General features: G+C 40.1%; 1 protein-coding gene across 4 annotated transcripts; it reads left to right on the top strand.

The window, feature by feature from the left end:
* Positions 1–11,356: 11,356 nt before the first annotated feature.
* On the top strand, positions 11,357–19,252 carry LOC6572013 (putative hydroxypyruvate isomerase). Of its 4 annotated transcripts, none has more exons than XM_015166142.3 (5): positions 11,357–11,375; positions 12,155–12,304; positions 15,161–15,275; positions 17,684–17,859; positions 18,867–19,252. In XM_015166142.3, the coding sequence occupies exons 1-5, from the start codon at positions 11,372–11,374 to the stop codon at positions 19,172–19,174; spliced, it is 753 nt and encodes a 250-aa protein (XP_015021628.1). In that variant the 5' UTR covers positions 11,357–11,371; the 3' UTR covers positions 19,175–19,252. The 4 variants fall into 4 exon arrangements, with proteins under 4 accessions (XP_015021628.1, XP_032589600.1, XP_001998167.1 ...); XM_032733709.2 differs by lacking the exon at positions 11,357–11,375 and adding an exon at positions 11,821–11,845; XM_001998131.4 differs by lacking the exon at positions 11,357–11,375 and having other exon boundaries at positions 12,004–12,304.
* Positions 19,253–24,071: the final 4,819 nt, after the last annotated feature.

Genomic DNA, 24,071 nt, shown 5'->3' with positions numbered 1-24,071 from the left:
GTATATTAGTTTTGTGCATGTCTGACCGTCTGTCCGAAAAAAAACAAAGCAATTTTGTTTGGCGCTATTGAAACTCGAGACTTGAAATTTGGAACACATCCTCGAGTTTAATAATTATTCTTGTGGACATACGATCTTCATGCAACTTTCAGATTATGATTATAACATGAATATGCTCTAGTGTGAAATACGCCTTTTACAAAGGTAAATTTTAACAAAAACCGAAATTGTACAAAATACATATAAGTCTACATTTAAAATTTTTAAACTCTAGCTTTAAAGGTGTAGGAGATATAATTAAATAACTAGCTTTCGACACTAACCAGAGAACACATAGACCGGACAAGTTGTGTAAAGCGTTTTGCACACTTTTTTTTCGGGAGTTATCTCCCAGACACTTCGTATTTGCTCGGCTCTTCACTTTTTGGGTTCGAGCTACGAAAACATACGAAAGCACAATCATTTCACTTCATGCGCTCGACCGAGATGGTCGACTGTTGAACAAAGGATCCCTCTGCGCTGAATGTTTCCCTTGCTCTCTCTCTCTCACGATGCTCTCTGCTCTCTCAAATATGTATATGTATGTATGCATGTGAGCACAAGCAGCAGCTCACGAAAATTGAAATTTCGTCGCAGCAAGAACCCATGCCTTCCCTTCTGTGTGAAGAGTATACCGAACTTTTCAAACCGTTTGCCAAGCTCCTACAAAATATTTGCGTTTTCGTTATTATTTGTGGGAAGGGTATGAAAGCGTTGGTGCGCATAATGAAGATGTTTTCGCGACAAGCATGCACACACACACACACACTGTCTCTTGCTACATGTACCATGAGCATTTGTATGCCTGTGTGCGAAGCTCTTCATGCCTGTAGCAATTTTAAAGCCCAGCATTTGCATTTAGTCGATCTTGTGAAGTGATCTTCGCATGGGTTCTCGCTGCGACGAAATTTCAATTTTCGTGAGCTGCTGCTTGTGCTCACGTGCATACATACATATACACATTCGAGAGAGCAGAGAGCATCGAGAGAGAGAGAGAGCAAGGGAAACATTGAGCATAGAGTGACCTTTTGTTCAACATTTGACCATCTCGGTCGAGCGCATGAAGCGAAATGATTGTGCTTTCGTATGTTTTCGTAGCTCGAACCCAAAAAGTGAAGAGCCGAGCAAATACGAAGTGTCTGGGAGATAACTCCCGAAAAAAAGTGTGCAAAACGCTTTACACTACTTGTCCGGTCTATGTGTTCTCTGGTTAGTGCTTTCGATAAGGCTTTTATTCGATAATAAAATATCGGGAGTAGTTATCGATATTTAGAGAAAAGCTCGATAAGCGCGTGATATACACGGACCTAGGAACAAGGTCAAGTCTCTAACTCTTATATCTTCTGCGATCGACGCGGTCATACATACGGACGGACAGACAGACGGTCAGGGCCAAATCGACTCAGCTCGTTGCTCTGATCAAGAATATATATACTTTGTGGGGTCTGCCACGCCTCCTTCTGCCTGTTACATACATTTCAACACAACCATTATACCCTGATTTCCCATTGAAAATGGGTTCAGGGTATAAAAACAAGTAAGAAAGCTGTAGTCGAGACTGCCCGACTACGAGATTCGCTGAACCCTTCGAGCAACTAATATTTCAATAATTATTCGCATATGCAAATATACACGCCCACTCACAGACATAAGTACGCACGCCTAAACACGCATTGGCTGCGGTGCACTGCAGTGTGGGCTTACTATGGTAACTTAATTCTATAATAACTCTTGTGGATGGACTATCTTCATGAAACTTTCAGACTATGAATGTAACATAGATATGCGTGTATTTGCCAAAGGACAAGGTCCGTGTATTTGAAATACGCTTTTACAAATGTGAGGATGAGGGGGTGAATTAGGGGTGGGGGGTAAATTTTGACAAAAAAAACGAAATTGTATACAATGCATATAAGTACATAAAGATGTAGGACATATAAATTAATTACTGGTTTTCGATAATGTTTTTAATCGATAAAAATATCGGGAGGAGGTATCGATTTTTATTATCGATTAAAAACCTTATAGAAAATCAGTTACAAAATTATATCTCCTACAACTTTAAAGCTAGTTTCCAAATTTTTAACGTAGATGCATGCATATCCATGTTATAATCATAATCTGAATCGTGTGTGTGTGTGTAAGTAGAAAGACGTGAAAAATAATTGAAATAGCTATTGCTCGAAGGGTTCAGGAGATCTCCTAGTCGAGCTGTCTCGACTAGAGCATTCTTACTTGTTTTTTTTTTTTTTTGTTTTGTTTTTTTAGACTCATTCACGAAAGTGAAATGAGTACATTGGTTTTGTGCAATGTCCGTCTTGCTGTCCGTCTGTCCGTATGAACGCAATCTATTTCGGCGCTATTGAAGCTAGAGACTTGAAATTTGGAACACATACTCGTGTATATCTCCGCTTTATAAAGTGTTAAAATTATCCCGATCCGCCCACTAGGGGCGTGGCAAATCGGAAAATGCATTTTCCGATTTACCAGAAATCATGTTTCTTGAAGAGCTAGAAAGCTGAAATTGAGTATGTAGGTCCGCAGCGACCACCCAAGATCACAAGCTATGGCGGATATATCTCCGCCTATTAGGGGCGTGGCAAATCGGATAAAACTGTATCTCTTAAAGTTATAAACCTAGATTGCTGAAATTTTGCACGTACGCTGATGTTTTAATTCTATGAAGATGGGTGAAAAATTATATATCTCCGCCCACTAGGGGCGTGGCAAATCGGACCTGAAGGTATAGTGATGTTTCGAATTCTGCTATATTTTAGGCATTATTGATGCTAGAGATCTGAAATTTGGTATATATACGCGGGCTGATCACCCAAGTCCACCGCGCTATGGTAGATATATGTCCGCTCATAGGGGGCTAAGAGCTAGAAGCTTCAAATTTGGATAGTTAAGTTACTGGTAGCCTCCTCTATCGATGCCCCAAAAATAATTTTTACGCCTCTTTAGGGGCGTGGCATATCGAAAAATACCCTGTAATTTTCACATTTTTTGAGCGTAAGAATTCAAATTTTGCATTTAGGTTACCGGTTGCTCAGTTGCTGGAAAAAAATGAGGAGTCTACAGCCACTAGGGGCGTGGCAATCGGCATTTATAGTGCCCGAATCGCGGCATTTATATGCGTCAGCCATCTATTTATGCATTTGTACATATAAATAAGCTTAATAGATATTCATAATACGAAAAGAAACATTTTTATGAATTAAAAAAAAATTTAAAAGAAGCTAAAACAAAAAAAATTTGCAACTTACAAAAAAGTGTTTTCCGCGGGATTTGAACTCGCACCCAACCCAAACAGCATGTTTGTCAAAATAGCTAAAATAAAGATCGTCGGCGCTTCAGCCTACAGCACCACCGCGTCGTTTCGATCAACATTAGTTAAAACGAAATCACATTATTGTTATGACGCCACATAGCAAAGAAAAGCCAGAGTGGTGGCTGGAAATTCAAAAACAATGCAAAGACAAATCAATCGCAGCGAGATTCTTAGAATATGCTAGAATACGCATTTATGTGTACATACATACACACATGCAAATGAGCGCGTGTATAAGGCTGGAATGCTTGATGCTATGCGTGTAACTTACATATATACATATGTATATATTTGCGTATATGTATTTGAGGGCTGTTTAAGAAGAAACAAATTTAAACTTCTAAATTTATTCGACTAAGAAAGTGAAAAGTATTAAGTGCCATCACTAACCAGAGAACACATAGACTAGACAACTAGTGGAAAGCTTTTTGCACGCTTTTTTTGAGGCTTTAACACCCCAGACAGCTTTGGACTCGCTCGGCTCCTTACTTTTAGGTTCGAGCTACGAAAAAATACGAACGCACAATCTTTTCGCTTCATGCGCTCGACCGAGATGGTCAAATGTTGAACAAAAGGTCACTTTATGCTCAATGTTTCCCTTGCTCTCTCTCTCTCTCGATGCTCTCTGCTCTCTCGAATGTGTATATGTATGTATGCACGTGAGCACAAGCAGCAGCTCACGAAAATTGAAATTTCGTCGCAGCGAGAACCCATGCGAAGATCACTTCACAAGATCGACTAAATGCAAATGCTGGGCTTTAAAATTGCTACAGGCATGAAGAGCTTCGCACACAGGCATACAAATGCTCATGGTACATGTAGCAAGAGACAGTGTGTGTGTGTGTGTGCATGCTTGTCGCGAAAACATCTTCATTATGCGCACCAACGCTTTCATACCCTTCCCACAAATAATAACGAAAACGCAAATATTTTGTAGGAGCTTGGCAAACGGTTTGAAAAGTTCGGTATACTCTTCACACAGAAGGGAAGGCATGGGTTCTTGCTGCGACGAAATTTCAATTTTCGTGAGCTGCTGCTTGTGCTCACATGCATACATACATATACACATTTGAGAGAGCAGAGAGCATCGTGATAGAGAGAGAGCAAGGGAAACATTGAGCATAGAGTGACCTTTTGTTCAACATTTGACCATCTCGGTCGAGCGCATGAAGCGAAAAGATTGTGCGTTCCTATTTTTTCGTAGCTCGAACCTAAAAGTAAGGAGCCGAGCGAGTCCAAAGCTGTCTGGGGTGTTAAAGCCTCAAAAAAAGCGTGCAAAGCTTTCCACTAGTTGTCTAGTCTATGTGTTCTCTGGTTAGTGGTGCCATTCAGTCAAGCTCGCACCTTCCCAATAAAATATCTATCTTATAAAAAACGAAATATGTATGAAAAAAAAAAAACATAGTAGAGGTTCGAACCTCCTACTCTAACATTACTTGCGTCGCCCTTTGCACACGCGCCACTGCTTTGCTTGACCAGCCAGTTGCTAAAAAAGAATAGCTTAATAAGAGAGCGTCATAAGACAAAACTACAGTAACGGCTAGAAAGTCCAGAAATCAATCGAAATTCTAAGAATGTGAGAAAAGGCGCGCTTCTGTCTGTACGCATAGAATAGACGATGAGTGTGTGCACATGCATAGGAAAATCGCGCTGAGCTGCTGTTAGCTTGAAGCCGGTATTCAATATATGGATATAAATATATAATAAAAATCAAAATTGTATAAATTATATATGTATGTAATTTGAATGCAATAGCTATCGATGATTTTCTAATTTTAATGGCATCATGCCGTGTTTTTTGTTGCGCACTAGACTTGAAAATTGCACTATATACTCTGGTTGACAGCGTTTGGGCTGTGAATGAGTCTTCTGCAATCGGAATCGCCCGACTGCAACGTTCTTACTTGTTTTTGTATTCATTTATTAACAAAGCTATATAGCTATTTTACAAGATGCGTGATGACTAGGATAGCGTGCGATGCTTTCGGGACGGCCGTAAAGAATTGCTTCGCTAGCACTATGCACTAGCTTAGTCTGGGACAGTTCGTCTTCTCATTCGCTCGACTCTGCGGACCTCCGTCATGACTGTGGCCGCGAAGGTGCTTATTAGTTCCCAAGCTACCTCCGATTCCAGCATCGCATTGACTATGTTGTCCGCTCTGATGGAGCGGCCCACTGCCTATTCTAGATGTCCCGAGAGGATCTGTGAAAGATAGAAATTAACCTCGCCGTTGCGGTTTACCCATTGCTCAGGCTCCGGGATGAGCGTGTGTGTCTATCGCCCTTTATTCCACCTTCTATGCTATCGTGCTGTTCGTCCTGATAGCGTTGCGTCATGCAGGCGCGTGTGAGTTCCGCTCCACGGTTTCGGCGACCAAAAACTCCAGTGGCACCATGCCGGCTATGACGAGCGCCGCATCATCGAAGATTGTCCTGAAAGCGCAGCTGACTCTGATTGCGCTCAGTCCCCGGCTGTAGCTCGGCGTTGCCATCGCTCTTTGCCATATTGGAGCAGCATGGAAGATGACAGACCTAATGACGCTCATTAGAAGAAGCCGTCGTTGCTGTTTAGGTCCCCGCGTGTTAAGCATAATTCTTGAGCACATATTCTAAGTGCTCGCGGAAAATTAATCTGGTGTCTAACATGACGCCAAGATACTTTATCGCCCTCTTTGATGCGATGGTGACGTTGCCTATCTTTATATTGGCAGTTTCCACTTTTTTGCAATTGCTTACTAGGATGACTTCCGTTTTGTGCGCCGCTACCTCGAGTCCAGCTCCTGTCAACCAGTATCGTATGCTATTGATACTTTCGCTGCACATATCCTCTGTATTTTTAAGCTTCTTGCCTATGCCGACGACAGCTACATCATCAGCAAAGCCAATGGTGTGCACACCTGCCGGTACTTCCAAGCGCAGTACGCCGTCGTACATGATATCGGAGAGGCCCCAGCACTGAGGGTACTACAGCTGACACTGTATGAGTTTCGAGATCAAGATAAGAAAAATATTTTGCTCTGCCTAATTGATCCAAAATGTCATCTATTCTTGCGAGTGAAACTTATCAGACAATATTTTTTTATTAATTTGACGATAGTCAACTACTAATCACCATTCATTCTCTTTAGAAACCGGAAGGGCTTTCTTTAGAACTAATAAAAGTGGGCTATTATATTCAGACACTGCACATTGGGCAGAAAGCCGATTTTTCGACGAAATTAAAATTTTTTATGGAAAGTAAATCTATTTTAATTTAAAAACTTAAATAGAATATTTTAAATGCTTTGATGCATCCGTGAAATTTTTGCAGCCCTTCAAAGTCAGCTGTTTCTGTTTACTTGCGAGCGTGACAAAATTATTGTGGCTTTACATATTTTCACTAAAATTATGGAAAAGAAAGTCCAGGGTACGCAGAATATTTGTGTTAAACAAGTAAAAACGTTCCAGTCGGGCGTTACCGATTGCGGAATACTCATTCACATCCCATCAGCAATTCAGTACCTAGGCTTCGCTCTAATACTGTAGAAAATTCAGTTTTTCCCGATATGCCACGTCCCCACTGAGAGTAGACACCTTATTTTTGGTCAGTTCTTAGAACGAGCTAACGGTACCCTAACTGCAAAATTCGAAAATTACAGGGTATGCCGCGCCACCTATTTATGAATCATCGATAGAGGAGATTACTAGTTACTTAACAATTCAAATTTGTAGGTTCTAGCTATTATACCTTGGGAGATATAAACTTCTGCGGTTTGCTACGCCACCTGTGGGCGGACATATATTAGGCAAAGCTTTTTGGGTTGGGTGGTCAGCCCGGTCAGATCGGTCTGAACATATAAACATATTGTAATGTGCATCGACACTAACATATTTACCAAATTTCAAGAACCTAGCTTTAAAAATTTAATTTTCGTCAAAAAATCGGCTCGCTGGCCCAATGTGCACTGACGGTATGAATATATTATCATTTACCAATTTCCCAATTTGGTTCTATATTTCTTCTACTCTACTATGAGGATCTCTATAGTTTTTATTATACCCTGAATCCATGGAAAATGGGAAATCAGGGTATAATGGTTTTGTTAAAAGTATGTAATAATCAGAAGGAGGCGTGGCAGACCCCACAAAATATATATATTCTTGATCAGGGCGACGAGCTGAGTCGATTTAGCTCTGTCCGTCTGTCCGTATGCTTGAACGCGTCGATCTCAGAAGATATAAGAGTTAGCGACTTGAAATTTTTTTTCCTAGGTCCGTGTATAGCACGCGCATATCGAGTTTTATCTTAAATATAGATAACTTGCCCCGTTCTTTTGTTATCGATTAAAACATTATCGGAAACCAGTAAAAAACTTATATCTCCTACATCTTTAAAGCTAGAGTCTCCAAATTTTGTATGTATTCTTATATGCATTTTATACAATTACGGTTTTTGTCAAAATTTACTCCCCACCTCTAATTCACCCCCTCACTCTCACATTTGTAAAAAGCGTATTTCAAATACACGGGACTTGTCCTCTGGCAAATACATGCATATCTATGTTATATTTATAATCTGAAAGTTTCATGAAGATAGTCTATCCAGAAGAGAAGTTATTAAGCAATTAAGTTCCCATAGTAAGCCAACACTGCAGTCAATGCGTGTTTATGCCTGCGTACGTATGTCTGTGTGTGTGCGTGTTTGTGTGCTTACGCGAATAATTATTGAAATATCAGTTGCTCGAAGGGTTCAGGGGATCTCGTAGTGGGGCAGTCTCGACTAGAGTTTTCTAACTTGTTATCGAATAAAAACATTCAAGTTCAAGTCAGATGCCAGTATAGCTAATTGTGAATGATTTTTCATTTTTTATACCCTGAACCCATTTTCAATGGGAAATCAGGGTATAATGGTTTTCTTAAAAGTATGTAACAGACAGAAGGAGGCGTGGCAGGCCCCACAAAGTATATATATTCTTGATCAGGGCGACGAGCTGACGAGCTGGCGGATATATCTCCGCCCATTGGGGGCGTGGCAAATCGGATAAAACTGTATCTCCTAAAGTTGTAAACCTAGAATGCTGAAATTTTGCACGTCAGCTAATGGTATGATTCTATAAAGTCTAAAAATAAAATTATAAGTCTACGCCCATTGGGGCGTGGCAAATCGGACCTGAAGATATAGTGATTTTTTAAATTCTCCAATATTTTGGACCCTATTGATGGCAGAGACCTCAAATTTTGTATATATACTCGGACTGATCACCCAAGACCAAAAAGTTTTGTCGGATATATGTCCGCCCACAGGGGGCGTGGCAAGTATAATAGCTAGAAGCTTCAAATTTGGATAGTTAAGTTACTGGTAGCCTCCTCTATCGATGCCCCAAAAATAATTTTTACGCCTCCTTAGGGGCGTGGCATATCGAAAAATACCCTGTAATTTTCACATTTTTTGAGCGTAAGAAAATTTTTCATATATACGCGGGCTGATCACCCAAGTCCACCGCGCTATGGTAGATATATGTCCGCTCATAGGGGGCTAAGAGCTAGAAGCTTCAAATTTGGATAGTTAAGTTACTGGTAGCCTCCTCTATCGATTCCCCAAAAATAATTTTTACGCCTCTTTAGGGGTGTGGCATATCGAAAAATACCCTGTAATTTTCACATTTGTTGAGGGTAAGCATTCAAACTTTGCAGTTAGGGTACCGTTATCTCTTTCTAAAAACTGACTAAAAATGAGGTGTCTACGCCCAGTTGAGGCGAGGCAAATCGGAAAAACCTGTATATTCTACAGTATTAGAGCGAAACTTAACTACTAAATTGTTGATGGGATGTGAATGAGTATTCCGCAGTCGGTAACGCCCGACTGCAACGTTCTTACTTGTTTTTATTAATTGTTGACAAAACGGAATTTAATGAAACTTTCAGCATATGATCTACATATTATATTGTATATTTGAGAAATTTTAAAAAATGAAAAATCATTCACAATTAGCTGTAGTGGCCTCTGACTTCAACTTGAATGTTTTTGTTCGATAAAAACATAGCGGGATGATTTATCGAATTTTAAAAGCAAACTCGACATCCGCGCTCTCTAGCTCTTATATCTTCGGAAATCGACGCGTTCAAACGTGAGGAGCCGAGCATTTCATTAGTATAATCATGATATAAAAGTTTTATGAAGATAGTATGTCCACAAAAAAAAGTTATTAAACAATTAGGTTCTCAGAGTAAGCGTACATTGGAGCCCATGCGTGTTTATGCGTGGCTGCTTGTGTGCGTGTATGTGTATGTAGGTGTTTGTGTGTGTGTGTGTGTGTGTGTGTGTGTGTGTGTGTGTGTGTGTGTGTGTGTGGGTGTATGCGTTTGTGTGTGTGCTTGTTTCTTGTGTAAGCAGAAAAAATGAAAAATGATTGACATAGTTATTGCTCGAAGGGATTAGGGGATCTCGTAGTCGAGCAGTCTCGACTAGAGTTTTCTTACTTGTTATTATATAAAAACATGTAATATTTCTGTAAATAATATTGTAATGTTGAAAAATTAAATGCTATTTTTGAGAACAAAAAATTTGTTGTAAGTTTTGAGAATTCAATTTTTTGTAGGTGTTTCGGCTAGCGGGTTGGGTGAGTAAGAAAGCTGTAGTCGAGACTGCCCGACTACGATTCGCATATGCACACATGCACGCACACACACAGGCATACGTACGTACGCATAAACACGCATTGGCTGCAGTGTGGGCTTACTATGGGAAGCTAATTGTTTAATAACTTTAATCTAAACTTTCAGATTATGAATATAACATAGATATGCATATATTTTAACAATTTTAACAAAAACCGAAATTGTATAAAATGCATATAAGTATACATTTAAAATTTGGAGACTCTAGTCACTGATCAAAGAACACTCACCAGCGCAAAAAAATTGAATTTTGTTCGCAACGATCCCAGCTCTTTCCTTTTGAGTGAAGGGTATACCTAAATCATAAAATGCACATTTTTTGGGTGTTGAAAAGTTTGTTCCACATGTCTCATCTATGTGTTCTTTGGTCAGTGCTCTAGCTCTTAAAATGTAGGAGACATAATTTTATAACTGATTTTCGATACGTTTTTTATCGATAAAAAACAAGTAAGAAGACTCTAGTCGAGACTGCTCGACTAGGAGATACCCTGAACCCTCTAATCTGATTCTCTAATCAGTCTGCACTTCTTTTCGAAACACATACATACACACGCACGTATTAGAACGCGCTCTGCTAACTGCGCTTGGGCTGCGCTGTAGTGTGGATAACTTTATATGAATTTATTTGTTGAATAATTTAATTTCTAGACGTACAAACTTAATGAAAGTTTCAGGGCGTAATTATATGGTGAAAATGTATATACTTTCCAAAGTCTTTTACAAAGGTGTGGTTGAGGGGGTGGACATAGGGGTGGGGGGTAAATTACGACAAAAACCGAAATTATATAAAATACATATAAGTCTACATATAAAATTTGCAAGCTCTAGCTCTAAAGGTGTAGGAGATATAATTAAATAACTAGCTTTCGATAAGGTTTTTCATCGATAATAAAATATCGGGAGTAGTTATCGATATATAAAGAAAAACTTGATATGCGCGTGATATACACGGACCTAGGAAAAAAAATTTCAAGTCTCTAGCTCTAGCTCTCTGAGATCGACGCGCTCAAACATACGGACAGACGGACAGGGCCAAATCAACTCAGCTCATCGCCCTGATCAAGAATATACATATATACTTTGTGGGATCTGCCACGCCTCCTTCTGTCTGTTACATACATTTCAACGAAACCATTATACCCTGATTTCCCATTGAAAATGGGCTCAGGGTATAAAAAGTATACGGTTGGGTAATGGAGAACCGAAAGAAACTTCGTCACTTCATTACATTCTACATTACAAAAATTGATTATGTCATGCACCCAGTGGAAAACGCGGCTATTTGTTAAAAAAGTAATGGAGCTTGTAATCGGTCTTTTCATGCACACAGGAGAGAAGTAATCCATGAGTAATGTACAAAATAATGGGCATTCCCATTGGGTACCTGTGCTTCGTAAAAGAAAGGAACTATTCGTATGATCGCTTGCAGCGCACTGATTTTGTCTATCTTTTCATTACCCGAACTAAAGTGTGCAAAAACCATCACATTGCGTGGAGGGTATAACCAAGCAATTTTAACAAAATCACAATAAATTTTTCACAGCCATTGCCAAAGCTATTAGTTTTGTAAATGAGAACTAAAACCAAGTTTTTTTTTTTTAAATATACATACATATGTATGTATTTTAGTATTGTAGATACATATGTATGTACATATGTATATACATAAATATGTACATATGTATATTCTCATATATGTATATGTATATTCTCATTGAAATCAGTTCTAATTTACTCTACTTTTAGAAGTATATTTGGCAGCTTTTACGTTTTTATTGGGTTTCGGAGAGATAACACTATTATAACACATGCATACATGTACCACAAAAACTTTTGTACATATGTATATGTACACACATATGTATTATTATTGTCGCTACATATATAATACATACATATGTATGTACATGCATATACAGATACATGTTTATACATGTACATATACAAAAATGTATGTATGTATGTACATATCTGTGTATTTATACATACAAATACGCATAAGTGCGAGCTTACTAATTTTTGACTTTGCAAATGGTTATATTACGAAGAGCTAGTACAAAAATTATTTTATACTAAGCGGTATAATGCTAAAGTTTTCTGCAAATTTAAACTTCCTTTTTACTGAAGCTGCATCAACTATAGCAGGGAGAATCAAGTTAGCGGATCAGTATGGCTTTCAAGCAGTGGAAATACCATATCCTGTTGGAGAACTTCTTGATGTTGCACAAGCAATCAAAGAAAGTGGAATATTAATTAGCCTAATAAATATTTCAATTGGTAAGTCCAAATACAAGCGTACAAAGTACATATGTACATACATATGTACGTGCGACATACATACATATGTATGTACATACAGTGGCTTACAGCTTATTTCGTGCAGCGGTATAGTACAATTTTAAAGCCGTATTCCCGCTAAACCAGTAAAGATATCCAAACAATTTAAATGGGGTCTTATTTATCAGTCATTCATTATATATTAACACACTTCATTATTTTTGTGTTCTAACAAATAACATTTAAAACTAAAATAACATTGTCCATGTCACAGCTTATTTCGTGCACTTCACTTTCAATGACTTTATTGCCCAGAAATTCTTAAATTAGAATTTTTTGTTTATTTTTTTAATTGTTTCAAAATATTTTTATATTTTGATAAATGAGTTTTCTATTTAGTTTATTTGTAAAATGTCCGCGTATACCACGCGCATATCGAATTTTGCTTTAAATATGGATAACTTGCCCCGTTATTTTGTTATCGATTAAAAACATTATCGAAAAGCAGTAATAAATTTATATCTACTACATCTTTATAGCTAGTCTCCAAATTTTATATGTATTCTTATATGCATTGTATACAATCTCGGATTTTGTCAAAATTTACCCCCACCCCTAATTCACCCCCTCACCCTCACATTTGTAAAAAGCGTATTTCAAATACTAGGGACTTGTGCTTTTGCAAATACATGCATATTTATGTTATATTAATAATCTGAAAGTCTTATGAAGATAGTCCATCCACTGTTATTATTATTAAACAATTAAGTTCCCATAGTAAGCCAACACTGCAGCCACTGCGTTTGTGCGTGTATATGTGTGTGCGTGTATGTGGGCATATGCGAATAATTATTGAAATATCAGTTGCCCGAAGGGCGCACGGTATCTCGTAGTCGGGCAGTCTCGACTAGATCTTTCTTACTTGTCCCCTTATGGTCTGCTCTAGAAGATCTTTGGCAGCAACACAATGATTTAAGTTAAACTGCAGGAGCCTTAACATTTGCAGCTTTACGGTAGGATGAGCACTTGAAGCTGCCTGCTGAGTGGTCCGTCTGCTTTTCGCCTTTTCGGACGCAGAGGCTACATTTTGGTGACTTGTTGCAAACTTTTGCACTGTGACCCATCTCTCCACACCTGAAACATGTACCCTTTAAGTCACAGTCGCTGCCGCAGTTGGCTGCAATATATCCATAATCGAGGCACTTGAAATAGCGTTTAGGCAAGTCCAAGCCTTGGATACGGCATACTACCCATACTATTCTAGTTCTGGACAGCTCGAGCAACCGTAGGTCTTTACTGTCCACCAAAACCTGGTCGAAGTGATTTGATAGCCTCAATGGGGAGTGAGCTATCCTTCAACTCCACTCTAATTGCCTCCAAGATCTCCTCTTTGCTCGCTAACCCATATAAATCACGAATCTCAATTTGAGCCGATTCGGTAAGTGTTTTAACTACCGCTCGGTCACCCAAGGCCATGCCTACAGCTTCGCGCAGTCCGCATAACTGCAACCACCTACGCCTGAAATCGTAATTGCCTCAGTTTTTGGTAATTTTTGCATAGGTTTGCGTCCTTTAACGACTGTCCAGTTGTTCGGGCTTGTCTGTTTACTTGCCTGGCTTGAATTTTCAGCTGTAGCCCGTAGAGTCATTGGTTTTTTTTTTGATTCGCTGCACTTTTATTGGGCCTCGGCTTTTTTGAGGGAGTTTTCCTTTGTTCGGTGGCAACTTCTCTCGACCGCTTGGGCGTATTGCTACCTGAAATCGCACTAGCGCTCGCTTTCTCAACTATTTTCTTGAGCGGCGTGGTCTGTACCTCACAGTTTTTCACCGGTCGGTTGCAGAACCCATTAAGAATGGGAAATCAGGGTATAATATTTTTTACTAGTTCAGTTACCATACGACATATAAACTTGACGGATAGAAATTTTTTAAATAGACTCTTGGAACTTAGTATTTTCACGGCTCGGTCGGTTGAGGCTCGTTAAGTGAAAATAGTGCGCTGCAACTTTTAGGTGATCCATCGAAATAAACTCATTATCATTTTAAGCTCAAATATGCGAAATTTTTCCGTAGTCCCCCTCTCTCTAAGGCTTCACAAAATTAATATCTGTTCGCAACGATTCCCCTTTCCACATCCTTGAGTAAACTAAACTCTTAAAGGTGTTGTCATGCTGATGCTAAATGTTAGCGTTTTCGTGATTATTTGTGGGATGGGTTTTCGTGACGAGCATTCACATACACTTATAGTCCCTTACTACACATATAAGCATGTAGCATGTGTGCAAACTGAGAAACTCAAATCAGTGCATTAACTCTTTCACACCTTTCCCGCAAATAATCATGAATAGAGTTCAGAAGAGACGAAATATGATAGGCGCAAAGAAATTAAAATTTTTCTGCGCTACTGCTTGTGCGTATATAGAGGAAGACAGCATCGGAAAAACAGCGCATAGCTTATGAAAATGTGATTTATTTGAGTGATATTGCCGTGCCTCAAGCGACCGAGTCGAGCAAAACGAAGTAGTTTATGCATGCAAAAACATCTGTTTGCCATGTGTATGTATTTTATAGCTAATCTTCAAAATTTAAATATCATTTTATATAATTGCGGGTTTTGTTATAATTTCGATATTGGAATTATTGTTGAAATATCAGTTTCCCGATGAATTCAGGGGACCTCGCAGTCAAGTAGTCCCGACATGAGGTTTTTTACTCGTTATAACTAATTTTACAACGTTCGAGATTTTTTATGAAAATGTATAGGGGCTACGGTGATTTTAATTACACAGTAGATACATTATGTACGTGAATCAATTTATAACATATCTATATACTTATTCCGCATATATATTTCAGACAACACAAACGATGACCTAAAATATGGTTCTACAAGCATCCCTGGAGAAGAACAATTGTTTCAGAAACAGCTAAATGAAACAATAGAGTTTGCGAAGACGGTAAATTGCAAGAAGTAAGTAAAAATAATTTATATTACATTTATAAGTATATATATAGATATATATATACATATATATGTTTCCGTATTTATATCTTGTAAAGAAGTTTCCGTGGTATGGGATAATTCTGAGTCTCCCCAGGGTCGTTTACAAGAATATTTGTAATTGCCGGGACGGCGGATTGAGCGGGATAGTGATTCCGGGGTGTCCGAGATATCCGGGCTTGGGAGATATCTTGCTAGAAATTAACGGTAGACGCCTGTAACACGAAATGACGACCAAGGCACGTGTGCTGCCAGCCGCCCAGACCCGACGTCCGTCGTAGATAGCAACGACACGCGGGCAGCGCGAGGCAACCACTAAACAATAGCACAGCTAAGCTGGCCCCTGCTTCGACTGAGCTCTGGTGTATCACACTCGGAGCAGGATCGCGTTGCACCCACTATGTCCTCTGGCGAGATCGTCGCAAACGCTGACGTTGCATACATGCGTTGCGCTGCGTGAAAGTCTTTCGGTTTAGCGCAGCTTTGCGCTCTTAGCTCTGCGCCACTAAGTGCATTTGTCTCGGTTCTGAGCGCAACTATGCGCTCTTAGCTCTACACTGCTACGTTGGTTTGTATGCGTTTTGCTGCATAAAATCTTTGGCTTTTAGCGCAGCTATGCGCGCTCTCTTTGGTTCGGCTGATCGCTGCGCTGCTGTGCGCATTGGTAAGCGTTGCGCTGCGAAGCAATAGAGAGACGCCGTTAGATCTCCAGCCTTGTTCTCTGTCCAAGTCCATTGCATCTGTCCGATGCTGTTGCTAACATTTGCACGCCGTTGTTGCTATGCTCCACTGTATGCATTGCCCAGCGATCAAATACAGACTGTACCTCGGCTGAGCACCGTTAGATTTTTCAGCGATATTTTTTTTGTCTCGGTCCGTCTTGTCGTTGTTGCTGTCCGATGCTGCGCTGTGTCGCTTTATTGCTCGCCTTTGTTGTTGTTGCTGTTGTCATTCTGTCTTTGTCCGTTTCGTCGTTGTTGCTGACAAATGCTGCGTTGCTTCGTTCGTACTATAGGCATGAGCTTGCTTAACTTTTTAATAACTTCATTATTTCACTTAATTCTAACAAAGGTGCTGTAAACTGCTACAATACTTGGGTCGACATAAGGCCCTAAAAAATGTGAGACTTTACAATCCTGAACTTATAGGATATGGGTAAATGTATGTAACAGGCAGAATGAGGCGTGGTAAACCGTAGCATGGTCGAGTCGATTTTAGCCTTCCCGTCAGTCTATCCGTGCGAACGTGTCGACCTCAGATGCTATAAGCGCTAGAGGCCTGAATTTTGATACCCTGTATGTTTTTGCGAAAATGTATGTAACATGCAGAAGGAAGCGTGGTCGACCCCATAATATCCTTGTGCAGATATAGCCATGTCCATCCGTCCATCCGTCCATCAGCGCAGAGATATGGTCAACCAAAAAGGTTAAGATAGTTCAACAAAAACTTTCCATAACTTGCGGAATATTCATTCACAATTCATTTTCAGATTTCCAATGAGTATATTTTTTTTGTGCAAATCAAATTGCTATAAGCAATTTAGCCGTTAATTTTGAGTTTATAAAGTTAATACTGAAGAACATTCAGTTTTTATACCCTGAACCCATTTTCAATGGGAAATCAGGGTATAATGGTTTTGTTGAAATGTATGTAACAGGGAGAAGGATGCGTGGCTGACCACAAAGTATATATATTCTTGATCAGGGTGACGAGCTGAGTCGATTTGGCCCTGTCCGTCTGTCCGTATGTATAAACGCGTCGATTTCAGAAGAGCTAGAGAGCTAAGAGCTAGAGACTTCAAATTTTTTTTTTAAATGTCCGTATTTACAGCGCGGATATCGAGTTTATCATTAAAAATCGATAACTCATCCCGATCATTTTTTTTATCGATAAAACCCCTTATCGAAAACCAGTTATAAAATTATATCTTCTACACCTTTATTGCTAGAGTCTCCAAATTTTTAATGTATGCTTATATGCAATTTATGCAATTTCGGTTTTTGTTAAAATTTACCCCTCACCTCTATATCCACCCCCTCACCCTCACTTTTGTAAAAGGCGTATTTCAATAACTAGAGACTTGTGCTTTTGCAAATACATGAACATTCATGTTATAATCCTAATCTGAAAGTTTCATGAAGATCTGTCCACAAAAGTTATTAAACAATTAATTTCTCATAGAAAGCGCACACTGCAGCCCATGCGTGTTTATGATTGTGTGTGTCTGTGTGTGTATAAATGTTTGTGTATGTGTGTGTGTTTTTCTTGTGTAAGCTGAAAGACGCGAAAAATTATTGAAATAGCTACTGCTCCAAGAGTTCGATTTTCAATAATTTCAGGGTACACTAACGACTAAAACTATTTTCTTTTTTTTTCAGAATTCATTTGATGGCAGGAGTGGTGAATAAAAAATTGGAATGCGAACATTATGCGACCTATGTGTCCAATTTAAAAGAAGCTGCCGATATCTTACTGGCCAATAATATGATTGGCGTAATTGAACCGATAAATAAATATGCCATTCCATCATACTATATGGACTCTTTTGCCAAAGGTACATCGGTTATTAATTTCATTCATGTCTATTTATTTTACGAGAAGTACTTATATCTTTTTTACACTTTGAAAATTGGAAAATATGGATATTTGATGCAATAAATAGGGGAAACTTTGCATTTTATGCTGAAATCTTTATTAGCGAAAAGGAGAGTGAAATTTTAAAAGCTACGAAATAATTAAGCCTTTCCAGAAGCTTATTCAAATTTAATCAGTTATCAGTTACATACTTAATTATTTAATGAATACAATTTTTATACCCTGAACCCATTTTCAATGGGAACAAAACCATTATTTGTTGAAATGTAAAAAACAAGCAGAAGGAGGCGTGGCAGACACCACAAAGTATATATATACTTGATCAGGGCGACGAGCTGAGTCGATTTAGCTCTGGGCCGTCTGTCCGTATGTTTGAACGCGTCGATCTCAGAAGATATAAGAAGATATCCCGATGCTTTATTATCGATTAAAAACCTTATCGAAAGCTAGTTATTTAATTATTTCTCCTACACCTTTGGAGCTAGAGCTCCCAAATTTTAAATGTAGACTTATGTAATATATATATATATTATATTTTATATAATTTCCATTTTTGTTGTAATTTACCCCCACCCTTATATTCACCCCCTCACCCTCACCTTTGTAAAAGGTATTTCAAGCACTAGAGACTTGTGCTTTGGAATGTACATACATTTGAGTATTATAATTATGTTCTGAAAGTTTCATTAAGATTGGACGTCTAGAAATTAAATTATTCAACAAATAAATTCTTATAATGTTGCCCACACTGCAACGCAGCCCAAGCGCAGTCGCTGCTTACTGCGCAGTTAGCAGATCGCGTTCTAATACATTCGTTTGTATGTACATATGTGTGCTGAAAAGAAGTGCAGAGTGATTAGAATATCAGATTAGAGGACTCAGGGTATCTCCTAGTCGAGCAGTCTCGCCTAGAATCTTCTTAATTGTTAATTTTATTTTTACGTACTTTTATATTTTTATTTACAGCTTCAACCGTATTGAAAGAACTTAAATCTAATAACATAAAACTTATGGTTGATCTATACCATCTGCAGCATATATGTGGAAACTTTACTAAAACCCTAGAGGAATATAGGGATGTAATTGCTCATTTTCAAATTGCCCAGGTACCCAATAGAGATGAACCAGATTCACCTGGCGAGCTAAATTATGATTATATATTTAAAACAATACAACTTTTTGGCTATGATGATTGGATTGGTTGTGAATACAAACCTAAAAAAACAACCGTCGCCGGATTAAAGTGGATTTCCAAATATATTAACGAGCAATAGATTCAACAGGGCTTTAAAAATAATATAAGTTTTAAAATTTTCATACTTAATGATTAAATCATTTAAAAATTTTATAAATTTTGATAATTTCGTATTTGTATTTGTTAGTATAAACACATTAAAATTAAGCAATTTATCTGTGTAGTCATCCCAGCTCTTAGCATTTATCATCAATTATCGGTTCGTCTTCGCCATTCAAAGCTGAGAACAGTATGTCTCCAGCTATATTAAAGTCTGCTTATCCAATCAGTCCCGAGCAAAAATGAGTGAATGTTGCAGAACTTTGACTTTCATCACGCATTTAACCATACAAGCAAATCAAAAAAAAAATTTTTTTTGTTTATTAGTATGTCCTTAACAAATACAAAAAAGTTGCAAGGCTAAATTAGCTAAATTCAAAGAATTAGGTGTAGGTGGTTGCAGCTATGCGGACATGCTTCGCGTAGTCAAGAGCGACCTAAATTTAAAGCATCTGAGCGGCGACGTCCAAGGTATTAGGAAGACAGCTAAGGGGGACCTTTTGTTGCAACTGAGTAGGAAGCCGTAGCATAGCGCTGAGGCTCTGCACGAAGCTGTAGGCAAAGCCTTAGGTGACCGAGCGGTAGTTAAAACACTTACCGAATCGGCTCGAATTGAGATTCGCGACCTAGATGAGTTAGCAAGCAAAGAGGAGATCTTGGAGGCAATTAAGGTGGAGTTGAAGGATAGCTCACTCCCCATTGAGGCTATCAAATCGCTTCGGCCAGCTTTTGGTGGACAGCAAAGAGCTACGGTTGCTCTTCCAATTGGGAAAGCTAAAACTCTGCTCGAGCTGTCCAAAATTAGAATAGGATGGGTAGTATGCCGTATCCGAGCCGTGGAACAGCCTAAACGCTGTTTCAAGTGCCTCGATTACGGTCATATGGCAGCAAACTGTCGCAGCGACTGTGACCTAAAGGGCGCCTGTTTCAGGTATGGAAAGATGGGTCACAGTGCAAAAGCATGCACCAAGCCACCAAAATGTAGCCTCTGCATTCGGAAAGGTGAAAAGCAGACAGACCATTCAGCAGGCAGCTTCAAGTGCCCATCCTACCGCGAGGCTGCTCGTAAAATGAATTGTTAAGGTTCCTTCAGCTTAACTTAAATCATTGTGTTGCTCCCCAAGATCTTCTAGAGCAGACCATTAGGGAAAAATGTATAGACGTAGCTTTTCTCAGTGAGCCCCACCACTGTATAACCAGCTGCCCTAGGACATGGTCAACAGACGTTAATGGCAAAGCTGCGTTGTGGGTATGCGGCAACTCAACGAACGTACTTTCGAATGTTAAGTCATTCAATGGGTTCGTACGCGGCCGATATGGTAACTTATGGCTTTACAGTTGCTATCTGGCCCCCAGCATGCAACTTAGTGAATTCACGACGGTGCTCGACGAGCTTGCCGAGGATGCTAGGGGTCGGAAGGCCATTATAGCAGGAGATTTAACTCCTGGGCGTTAGAATGGGGAAGCCTCACAAATGTTGCACTGTTCAACACTGGCCACGAATACACCTTCAGTCGGGCGGGATACGGATCTGTTATCGACATTACTTTTGTCACTTCATCCCTCTTTCGGGGAGCAACCTGGAGCCATTGCGATAGCTATATGGGCAGCGATCATACGGCACTTCTATTCACAATAGGTGAGCCACCTGCCAGGGCGTCAACCTTGTGGAGGGAGTCGTATCGGCTAGATACTTTTGATCCCGCGGTCTTTTCAGAGGCCATTCAGTCTCTGGGCACAATTGGTAATGCTGAGGCCAGAGCATGCAAATGGTAGCCCAAATACAGAGTGCCTGCAATAGCAGCATGTTACGCGGCAAGCGTTCACGCGACAACAAGAGCCTACGTATTGGTGGAATGCACAAATAGGTGACATTCGTCGCAAATGCATCCAGGCGAGAAGAAGCTACCAACGGGCTCGCGGTAGGTCTACGTTTTTTGAGAAACAATTAGCTTACCAGGCAGCTAGAAGACAGCTGAAGAGGGCCATTCGGGCAAGCAGAAGAGAATGCTTTTTAGAGTTGTGCGACTCAGCCGAATATGACCCTTGGGGCAGGGCATATAAGATAGTAGTTAAAAGACTATACGCAGGTAGACAGGTGCAGTCTACGGATCGTCTGGAGCTTAAATCGATTGTGGAAACGCTCTTTCCAGAAAGTTTAAGCTCCATTCACGCCCCTGGGTCCGAGTCTGCTGATCAGGGTTCAACGAGCACTGAAATTGTTTTAGTCACAAAGGAAGAAATCATAGTAACTCTCCGGGGTCTTAGAACCAACACTGCTCCAGGGCCGGACGGGATCCCAAATCGTGCGCTAAAGCTAGCCCTCGCCTTGCACCCTAGTACGTTCGCTGAATTATTCAACGAATGTCTAATTCAAGAGACGTTCCCGGCAAAATGGAAAGCCCAGAACCTGGTGTTGCTACCCAAGGCTGGCAAACCACCAGATGAGCCATCTTCATACAGACCGATCTGTCTCTTAGACACCATGGGAAAGGTGTTTGAGAAATTGATCTGCTCTAGACTGGAGACTGCGATTACTAGCGCCGGAGGCCTGTCACCAAATCAATTTGGATTCCGGAAGGCCCGGTCAACAACGGATGCGCTAAACAAAGTTGTTGGTCTGACCACTTCCGCCATCCATGGCACAAGATGGAAGCATGGGACGAAGCAATACTGCATTATTGCGACTCTGGACGTAAAGAATGCCTTGGAGTACCCCAAGGCTCAGTGCTGGGACCTCTCCTATGGAATATCATGTACGACAGCGTACTGCGTTTGGAACTACCAGCAGGTGCGCACACCATTGGCTTTGCTGATGATGTGGCTGTCGTCGCCATAGGCAAGGAGCTTAAAGATACAGAGGATATGTGCAGCGAAAGTATCAATCGCATACGAAGCTGGCTGACAGGAGCTGGGCTCGAGCTTGCGGCGCACAAGACGGAAGTCGTCCTAGTAAGCAGTCGCAAAAAGTGGAGACTGCCAATATAAGGATAGGCAGCGTCAGCATTGCGTCAAAGAGGGTGATAAAGTATCTTGGGGTCATGATAGACACAAGATTAACTTTCCGCGAGCACTTAGAGTATGTGCATGAAAAGGCAGCTGATTCTTGTAGAGCTCTCTCGAGAATTATGCTTAACACGCGGGGACCTAAACAGCAACGACGTCTCCCAATGAGCGTCATTAGGTCCGTCATCCTCTATGTTGCGCCAATATGAGCAAGAGCGATGGGAACGCCGAGCTACAGCCGGGGCATTTGCGCGATCTACAGACTGAGCGCAATCAGAGTCAGCTGCGCTTTTAGGACTATCTCCGATGACGCGGCGCTCGTCATAGCTGGTATGGTACCACTGGAGTACTTGGTCGCCGAAGCCGTGGAGCGGAATTCGCACGCGCCTGCGCGACATAGCGCCTCCTGGAGCAGAGGCGTCGTCTAGAAGAGGCATCGGGCCGCTCCATCAGAGCGGGCAACATAGTCAACGCCATGCTGGAATCAGAGGAAGCTTGGGAACTAACAAGCACCTTCGCGGCCACAGTGATGATGGAGCTCCGCAGAGTCGAGCGAATAAGAAGTCGAGCTGTACCAGGCTAAGGTAGCGCACAGTGCCTGCGAAGCAATGCTTTACGACCGTCCCGCAAGCATCGCGCACTATCCTAGCCACCACGCAACTTGCAACTTGTATTATAAAGATTGTCAATAAACGAATATAAAAACAAGTAATATAACTCTAGTCGAGAGTGCTCGACTAGATACTACCCTGAACCCAACAAATAAAAATGCCCATTTAGTATGGCTGAAATTTCAATTTATATGTATTTAAAAATAAAATAAAAATAAAATACCAAACTCATTTAATAAAATATAAAAATATTTTGAAACAATTAAAAAAGTTAACATCAGTTGCACCGATCGGGAATCGAACCATAACTTCTCGATCGAGCGTCATGCCGCTAACACACTAGGCCACCTCACTCCTGCTAGTGGCGCTGGCAAAACTCAAATAGATTCACTGCTGCAGCGCCATCTACCAAAACTGAACGAAACTAACTGCTGATGTGATTCTAAGAATCTGCTAGAATAACCAAACTATTAAAAACGCACATAAAGTATGGTTAAAATTTCAATTTCCGTGTATTTAAAAATATAAATTAAATAGAAAACTCATTTATGAAATTATAAAAATATTTTGAAACAATTAAAAAAAATGAACATCAGTTGCATCGATCGGGATTCGAACCGCGACTTCTCGATCGAGAGTCATGCAGCTAACACACTAGGCCACCCCACTCCTGCTGGTGGCGCTGGCAAAACTCAAATAGATTCACTGCTGCTGCGCCATCTACCAAAACTAAAGGAAACTAACAGCTGATGTGATTCAACGAATGTTTCTAGAAGAAGTTTGAATGTATGTGTGCACACGCATACGATGCTGTTGTAGCTGCTGCACGTGCGTTTGTTAATTGGCCAAATATTTGATTATTTTTTATTAATTTTTGACTGAACGGAATTTAATGAAACTTTCAGCATATGATCTACATATTATATTGAATATTTGAGAAATTAAAAAAAAAGAAAAATCATTCACAATTAACTATAGTGGCACCTGATTTGAACTTGAATGTTTTTACTCGATAAAAACATAACGGGATGATTTCAAGTCTCTAGCTCTTATATCTTCGGAAATCGACGCGTTCAAACATACGGACAGACGGACAGACGGACGGACGGACAGACGGACAGACAGACAGACGGACAGGGCCAAATCGACTCAGCTCGTCGCCCTGATCAAGAATATATACACTTTGTGGGGTCTGGCACGCCTCCTTCTGCCTGTTACATACATTTCAACAAAACCATTATACCCTGATTTCCCATTTTC

This window comes from Drosophila mojavensis, unplaced genomic scaffold (assembly GCF_018153725.1).
Source record: "Drosophila mojavensis isolate 15081-1352.22 unplaced genomic scaffold, ASM1815372v1 contig_19, whole genome shotgun sequence".
Lineage (NCBI taxonomy): Eukaryota > Metazoa > Arthropoda > Insecta > Diptera > Drosophilidae > Drosophila > Drosophila mojavensis.
Note: the sequence above shows the minus strand (reverse complement) of the source record. Positions and strands in the feature narration are given on the sequence as shown.

Excerpts from the sequence above, each read along its gene's own strand:
- LOC6572013 (XM_001998131.4), top strand. The coding sequence starts at position 12,112 with ATGCTAAAGTTTTCTGCAAATTTAAACTTCCTTTTTACTGAAGCTGCA. Across the intron at positions 12,305-15,160 it reads CCTAATAAATATTTCAATTG|ACAACACAAACGATGACCTA; the intron begins GTAAGTCCAAAT and ends TATATATTTCAG. Across the intron at positions 17,860-18,866 it reads TATGGACTCTTTTGCCAAAG|CTTCAACCGTATTGAAAGAA; the intron begins GTACATCGGTTA and ends TTTTATTTACAG.